The following is an 8,644-nucleotide window of genomic DNA, read 5'->3' as shown; positions in this document are numbered from 1 at the left end:
ATACATCGTGTAGTATACATGGTGTAGTATACATAGTGTAGTATACATGGAGTAGTATACATGGTGTAGTATCCATGCTGTAGTATTCATGCTGTAGTGTACATAGTGTAGTATACATAGTGTAGTATACATGGTGTAGTGTACATGGTGTAGTGTACATAGTGTAGTATACATGGTGTAGTATACATAGTGTAGTATACATGGTGTAGTGTACATGGTGTAGTATACATAGTGTAGTATACATGGTGTAGTATACATGGTGTAGTGTACATGCTGTAGTGTACATAGTGTAGTATACATGGTGTAGTATACATGGTGTAGTGTACATAGTGTAGTATACATGGTGTAGTGTACATAGTGTAGTATACATGGTGTAGTGTACATGGTGTAGTATACATGGTGTGGTGTACATAGTGTAGTATACATCGTGTAGTATACATGGTGTAGTTTACATGGTGTAGTATACATCGTGTAGTATACATGGTGTAGTATACATGGTGTAGTATACATGCTGTAGTATACATGGTGTAGTATACATGCTGTAGTATACATGGTGTAGTATACGTGGTGTAGTATACATGGTGTAGTGTACATAGTGTAGTATACATGGTGTAGTGTACATAGTGTAGTATACATAGTGTAGTATACATAGTGTAGTATACATGGTGTAGTATACATGGTGTAGTGTACATGCTGTAGTGTACACGGTGTAGTGTACATGGTGTAGTATACATGGTGTAGTGTACATAGTGTAGTATACATAGTGTAGTATACATGGTGTAGTATACATGGTGTAGTGTACATAGTGTAGTATACATGGTGTAGTGTACATAGTGTAGTATACATAGTGTAGTATACATGGTGTAGTATACATGGTGTAGTATACATAGTGTAGTATACATAGTGTAGTATACATGGTGTAGTATACATAGTGTAGTATACATAGTGTAGTATACATAGTGTAGTATACATGGTGTAGTATACATGGTGTACTGTACACGGTGTAGTGTACATGGTGTATACTACATGTATACTACTAAATGTAGTATACATGTAGTAGTATACATGGGGTCACGATAAGTGATTAACACTTCATAACCAGCTCCTGATCAACATTCATAGGTTTTTAGTAAATCTAACATGTTATACATCTAGTCTGTCCCTGTGATGGTATCTCACAGATGAAGCAGTTCCACGGACCGTCTTACCGTAAACGCTCACAGTGCGCATGTGTGAACAACCGTAGGACAGCTGTAAAATTGACGGACTGTACTGTCCACGTCTGTTCTGCCAATACCTGGTCCATCACATCACCATCTTTTCTTTTTTAAACTCTTTTTGAGGAGATTTGTGAGTGTCTCCACTTCTGGTTTCTTCTTTCTTCGTCTGTTTTAATAGCGACACTTTAGAGTTCTTCTTCTTCTTCTTCTAATTTGTACGTTGCATTTCCGGAAACCAGACCCCGACGTGTTGTGTATGAACGTACAGTGTGAACAGTCAGATGGTGTCAGAGCTGAGAACATTCAGCACATGAGTCGCACAGTTTGAGCTGGAGCTGAGAACAACGATCGCACAGTGTATCCTAGCCTTAACCCGTGCTGCTGCTGCTGCTGCTGCTGATGTTGCTGCTGCTGCTGCTGCTGCTGCTGCTGCTGCTGCTGCTGCTGCTGCTGCTGCTGCTGCTGCTGCTGCTGCTGCTGCTGCTGCTGCTGTTGCTGCTGCTGCTGCTGCTGCTGTTGCTGCTGCTGCTGCTGCTGCTGCTGTTGCTGTTGCTGCTGCTGCTGCTGCTGCTGCTGCTGTTGCTGCTGCTGCTGCTGCTGCTGCTTGCTGCTGCTGCTGCTGCTGCTGCTGCTGCTGCTGCTGTTGCTGCTGCTGCTGCTGGTGCTGCTGCTGTTGCTGCTGCTGCTGCTGCTGCTGCTGCTGCTGCTGCTGCTGCATGGCGCTATAGTCCCGAGTAGGGATCACTGTGTATTTATTAATCTACTTTCAGCTGTTACAATGAGCAGAGTAAACAGTTATCTATCAGCTGTTTGCCGTGACTGCAGCGGTTTTGACGGAGCTGGAAGCGGGGGAGGGGTACAAGTTTTATTTACATTTTAATTTTTTTATTTGAATGCGTACATTAATGAGTACAGACAACATAAGCCATGGGTTTCTTACAAAAGTATTTAAAATAAGTAAATGAAAAGCTAAATCTGTGGAGGCGGGTGCCGTGGGCTGAACTAAGAAAAATAACATAGGAAGGGGAGGGGCTCTGCTGTGGAGTGGTGACGAAAGGTCCGAGGCGTCTCCAGGAGGTGGGGGCGTTCCTAGGAGGACTTATTTACACCTAAAATGATGTCATCAGAGTTTTTAAAGATGATTCAAACATACATGAATGAACCAATGAACATATGTTTTTAATGAGGGAATGACATAGTGACATGATATAAATCTTGAAAAACTCGATTTTCCATAATACCCCCCCCCCTTAAATGTTTAGACTGGGCGTGGCTTAACTGATCCAGAAGCCCCGCCCATAATCAAGGCTTTCTTTTTAATTTCCTCCTTAGTGGCAGGTCAGAATAAATTCTAAGGGTTTAGTTACTGTTTAAGATAAAAATGAAGGAATGAATTTGAAGATGTTTGTGGCGTGGGTCGGCCCTGATAGAGACACAGGCGAGGGCGGTTTAGGGAACAGCTCTGCCGTCTGTAGAGGATCGAGAACAAGGAATGGGAGCTTTGTGGCTCAATGTGGGAATGAAAGCGTGAAAGAAACTGGAGGAGTCGTTAGAGAGTAGAGTCACAACGTTGACGTAGTTCAATGAGAAATAGTGTTCCCAGATCAATGAGTGATCAGGAGCTAAATCCTGATTGGTCCACCTTTAGCTCTGATAAATACTTCTCATATCCTCTTAAATAAAGTGTAAACATGTTTCATGTAAATTACCTACACAATCCAAACTTTAGTGTTAACTGGTCATTAGCTAGTCGTTAGCTAGTTGTTAGCTAGTCGTTAGCTAAACGTTAACAAGTTGTTAGCTTCTGCTCTAGCACTCAAACATCCAGTGGTTGGAAAACAGTTCAAGTCCAGACAGTTTAGTGATAAATATGATCTATCATCTATTGATTACCTTGTTAGGTTTCCTAATCAAAGAATATATTGGTATTAATATTTATAATGTAGCCCTCGACAAAAGTAAAATGAACCTTAAGAGAAGTGACAGGTAGTGATATCAAACATATTGTAATAGGTTTGCGTTTAACTTGTAATTACCATTTTTTAATAGAATTTTCATGACAATTACAATTACAGTCAATTATCTGAACTCAATTACAATGAAATTATGATTACAGCAGCAACAGATTTTTTCAATTACAATTTGAATTACAATAACATCATAATGTTGTATTTGATTAATAATTACACGATAACAATTATAAATGACCCCAAACCTGGTGCGTGTGTTAATAAGAGAAATAAATAAAAGTGTTTAAATGTGTGTTTATTCCTTTTATTCTGTGTGTTCCTGGAGAGCTGCTGTCCTGCTTGATGTATATCTACTGATGATGTCATGGTGCAGCTATGCTGGAGGTCAAAGGTCGTCACCCTGTGATGCAGGCGCTGTAGTAAACGGCGCTGCTGGCGTCGGACAGGGCAGAGATTAGCGTGCTGCTAACACTAACGCCGCCATCGCACAAACCCATCAGCCCAATGCCACCGTCCCTGTCGTTATTCCCACGCTGACTCAGCGTGTCCTCCTGACCTCTGCTGAAGGTCACGTACTGGTCAAACTCGTGGCGGTCAACCTCGGACCAGAACTCAGCAGAGGAGGAGGGGCCGTGCACGGCGTGGGAGAACGTGGACGAAGGAAGTGAGGAAGAGGAGCAAGATGAAGGGGAGGAGTCAGGGGGAGGAGACAGCTGTCCCAGGTGGGATGGAGGGAATGGGGAGGAGCTTCCATACATGTGGTTGTAGTAGCTAACAGGGGGCGTGTTCAGTGCTGCCTGCTGGCTTTTCACTGGCTCTGACAGGCTGATGTGCGACGGCGTGTAGGAATCTAAAGAGGCGGAGTCAGGAATGAGGGGCGGGACCATGACAGGGTTCCTGAGAGCGACCAGTGGACTGAGTTTAGTGTCAGCAGGTCGATGTCTGCAGCTCCTGCTCACGGTCCTGCTGCTGCAGCTCAAAGCAGGACTCAGGGGGGCGGGGCTCTGCTTGTAGTGGGCAGGGCACTGCTGGTTGTAATGGTATCCGCCCCATCCCCCCATTGCTGCCTCATCCTGAATGTGCTGAGGAAAAAACACGGACTCTCCCACCCTGTCGTCCACCACATCAAGAGGAGACATCTCAGGGGTGGGGAGGCCGTAGTCCAGGTCCAGGGGCCCCTGCATGTCCCTGTAGTGGCCCCTGGTGGGCAGCAGGTGCTGGTGATGCTGATGGTGGGCGTGTCCGTAAACAGAACCTCCAGAGACGCCGTGCATCAGCAGGCCTGGCTCCACCCTCCTCAGCTTCTTGGTGGTCTTCTTGCGGCGAGGGCGGTACTTGTAGTGGGGGTGGTCATGGAGGTGCTGGAGGCGGAGCCTCTCGGCCTCCTCCACAAAGGGACGTTTGTCTGTGGCACAGAGCGCCTTCCACGACTGACCTGAGAACATACAAACACTCACTGAGAAGATCCTCCCACTGCAGAGATGTTTGAACTCTGACCTCAGAAAGTTCTGAAGACGTTTACGCTTCTTCACTTATTATTAGGGCTGGGACAATTATACCTATAATACTGATGCACAGCCCACAACGCAAGAAACAGGAGAACCTGTTTGTGGGCGTTATAATTAGTTTAAATAAAAACATTGGATGGAAAACTAAAGCCACGTTGTGTGAAACAATGTTAGAGAAAGAGTTTGTGGAATAGTGGAGCTTTGCTAGCCTAGCACCTGAATGCTAAACATGTAGCAGCTAGCACCTCAATGCGAAACATCTAAATGTAACAATTTTCACACAACGTGGCTTTAATTTTCCATCTAATGTTTTATTTAAACTAAAATTAACGCCCACAAAGCACAGCAACGACTTCTTCTCTGGTTCTCCTGTTTATTGTGTTGTGGGCTGTGCATCAGTATTATGTGTATACCTGGAATTCGTGATATGTTTCACACTGTTTTTTGGGCGTTATTTTTCTATAATTTATGAATCAAAATTAAAGTGATAAAGTCCCAGCCCTAATTCTGTACTTATCATTAATTATTTTTTTTTCTATTTGTTGAACTTTATCTATTGATCACTTGTCCTGGTGTTCCTCTTACCGAGCATCTTGCTGAGCACAGCGTTGTGCAGGTCTGGGTTCTGAACCGCCAACCTCTTCCTCTCGTCTTTGGCCCAAACCATGAAGGCGTTCATGGGTCTACGGATCCTCTGCTCCACCTCCGTGACCTTTGAGTCCACGCAACCCGTCCCAGATGCTCCAGTGTCAGGACTCTGCTCTGCTGTCCTCAGGTGGTCCTCAGACACGCTGTGGTCCAAACCCAGTTCAGGGTCTGAGGCTGGACTCTGAGGTTCTGAGGTCCAAAGGTCAGTGATAGACCTCCTTCTGGGACACATCATGTCCTCCCTGCACACGCTGGGGTCTAATGAACTCATTCCAGGAGTACGATCCAACTTTTAGTCCAGGAGCCTCAGTTTGAAAAGTTCTGACAGAAAAATGTTTTAGAGTCGGGTTTAAAGAACAGATCCCAGAGCAGAGCATGGAGGGATGTGATCTGTTCCTCAGTGAGAGGAACGTCTGTCAACAACTGGTGGCCTGGTTTCACCAACCCACGCTGTGCATTTATACCCCGCCCTGACCAACACACACACACACACACACACACACACACTACAGTCCAAAGGAGGAAAGGGTGAGGGAGGGACAAACTTTTGTCTCCCACCTCTTTCTCACACACACACACACACACACACACACACACACACACACACACACACACACACACACACACACACACACACACACACACACACACACACACACACACACGTAATCAGAGCACTTCCATTGTTTTTATCCAACTGAGAATGGAGCAATGTGTGTGTGTGTGTATAAGGGGCGGAGTCATGCTGTGGTGTATGTTAGTGGTTAGTGTTGAAACAATGATGCAGCAGCAACAAAGTGGTTTTATTTATTTATAATATTCAGGGTTTTTCAGATTTTTACTTCAAGCCTTTAAGAATGTCATAACTAAGCTCCGCCCCTTCAGCCTTTGACCCTGCTCGGCCAGCGCCGCTATATGCTAAGCTAACCGAACGTAGGACAGGTAGCATTGTACTAACCTATCAAACATGTGGGACTGGTGGCTACTTGCTAAGCAAACCAAACATCAGGGACTTGTGGTTATGTGCAAAGCTAACTAACATGTGGGACTGGTGGCTACATGCTAAGCTATCAAACATGTGGGACTGGTGGCTACATGCTAAGCTAACAAACATGTGGACTGGTAACTACATGCTAAGCTAACAAACATGTGGACTGGTGACTACATGCTAAGCTAACAAACATGTGGGACTGGTGACTAAATTCTAAGCTAACAAACATATGGGACTGGTGACTACATGCTTAGCTAACTAACATGTGGGACTGGTGGCTACATGCTAAGCTAACTATTATGTGCCAGAGCTGCCAAGCCTCACCCCTTGAGTGTGACAGTCACGCAATTTGACGCATTCTCTCACCACACTTGACCATTCTCACGCTTATATTTCCGTAGTTTGAGTTACTCTGATTGACTGACTGAGTTAACCAATCCCAGTCGTCCTCATCATAGCGACTGCCTCTACTGTCCTCCTGGCTTCTCACTGCACAGTCTACGCTCACTGCATGATACTTACTTGAAAACAAACCAACATGTCAGACATTTTGTGCATTGCTATAGTTGTTTTTGTATTTTTCTTCTAAAACATGTTTATTTGCAGTCATATTGTGTATTTGTGCTGCTATTTTGCATTGTCGGAGTAATTTTTCCATATTTCTATGTTTTTGTGTACTTTTGCTATCATTTTCTGTAATGTTGCATATTTTTCTGAGTAACTGTGTGTATTAGTGTTGCTTTTTGCTCATTTTTGTAGTAGTTTTGAGTGCTTTTGGAGTATTTTCTGCATGTTTTTCCTCGTCTTTTACTGTATTTTCTTGCAATGTTGTAATTCTTTCTAATTTTTTGTGTTATCTTGCTCTTGTTTTGTGTATTTTTCTGTCATTTTGTACATTTACTTTGAGGGCCGCATCACATTAGACCAAGGGCTGCATTTGGCCCCCGAGCTGCCAGTTGCTTATGTCTGCACTAGTACATGTTGTATTAATTAGGAAATGCATCTAAAATTATCGTAATTATAGGATTTGTTCCCTATTTGACCATTAAATGGTGCGTCTCGTACTGAGCCAAAACAGAACGCTGTTTGTTCTGTATTTACATAAACTAGTACAGTGCCCGTCGGAAGTATGCATTCATGTGGGAGCATAAGGGGTATAATTGCTTATTTTTGTGTGTTTCTGTTGTGTTTTTGTGCATTTTTTTGTATAATTATTGTTTTTGTTGCCATTGTAGTGATTCTGGAGTCATTTTGTGTATTTTTGTGTAAATATTTAGTTTTGTGTATTTTTTGTATAAATATTTAGTTTTGTGTATTTTGAGCCATTTTCATATTTGTGTTGTATTTTTCTGTAATGTATGTTTTTTGAAGTCATCATGTGTATTTTTTATCTTTCAGTTGTCTTTTTGTGTATTTTTCGTATAATTATTGTTTAGTTTTTTGTTTTATTTTACTCATTTAGTATATTTTTATTATAAATACTGTGTGTGTGTGTGTTTACATTGTAGCTGCTAGCATCTTAGCACATAGAATAATATAAGAAGAAACACTCAGAACAAACAATAATCATAGTAGAGCCGTGTTATGGACACATCCACTCACTAAAACGTTACATTCTTCTGTCTGAATAACCAGATAGTTTGCGATAATGTTGACTAACGAACGTCAGCACAGGCACCGCCCACAGTTATGGAGACGAAGGAGGAAGTGAAGCCCGTGACCCGAGATTTAAAAGAAGTTTGGAATCACGGGAATAATATTAAATCACCATGAAATATTTAGCAGTACAAAAACATTTTTAATATTGACTTTTTTTTTTTAACCCAAACAAACTGTGACACAGTGACGTCATGAACGCGGAACCAGAAGTAGAGCGCTCAATACCGCGCTCTTACAGAGGGAGCCGTAATTATAAAATTAATGCTTTGACCGTTTTGCTTCACCTAATTGCTCCAAAATAAAGACACACACACATTGGTGTATTTCGAACCCGTTGACTAAGTTTCAGGTCGAACTCACATCGCGTCGGGGAGATATTTGCTCCACACACACACAGACGTTTCTGTCTTTTATAGATAGATAAATGACCAGAACATTAGACACACAATAAAACACAGGAAATACCAAGGCCAGCAACATCGTGGTGGTGGGGTCTGCGTAGGACCCCCACTCTCTGTGTGTGTGTGTGTGTCCTGTGTACATGGATGTGTGTGTGTGGTGCTTTCAGGGACTGTTGGAGAGTAGAGACACACACACACACCAGAGCTGCTCTAACACTAAAAATGTTCATCTTTATAGAGTTTTCAG

General features: G+C 42.9%; 1 protein-coding gene across 1 annotated transcript; it reads right to left on the bottom strand.

Moving 5' to 3' along the window:
• Positions 1 to 3,475: 3,475 nt before the first annotated feature.
• LOC114466454 (transcription factor Sox-18-like) lies at positions 3,476 to 5,755 on the bottom strand. Its single transcript, XM_028451885.1, has 2 exons — positions 5,284 to 5,755; positions 3,476 to 4,625 (listed from the first exon to the last, which is right to left on the bottom strand). Exons 1-2 carry the CDS (start codon positions 5,615 to 5,617, stop codon positions 3,586 to 3,588), a joined length of 1,374 nt encoding a protein of 457 aa, XP_028307686.1. The 5' UTR covers positions 5,618 to 5,755; the 3' UTR covers positions 3,476 to 3,585.
• Positions 5,756 to 8,644: the final 2,889 nt, after the last annotated feature.

This window comes from Gouania willdenowi, chromosome 7 (genome assembly GCF_900634775.1).
Source record: "Gouania willdenowi chromosome 7, fGouWil2.1, whole genome shotgun sequence".
Classification (NCBI taxonomy): domain Eukaryota; kingdom Metazoa; phylum Chordata; class Actinopteri; order Blenniiformes; family Gobiesocidae; genus Gouania; species Gouania willdenowi.
The sequence above is the reverse complement of the archived record's forward strand: the minus strand, read 5'-3'. Positions and strand labels throughout refer to the sequence as shown.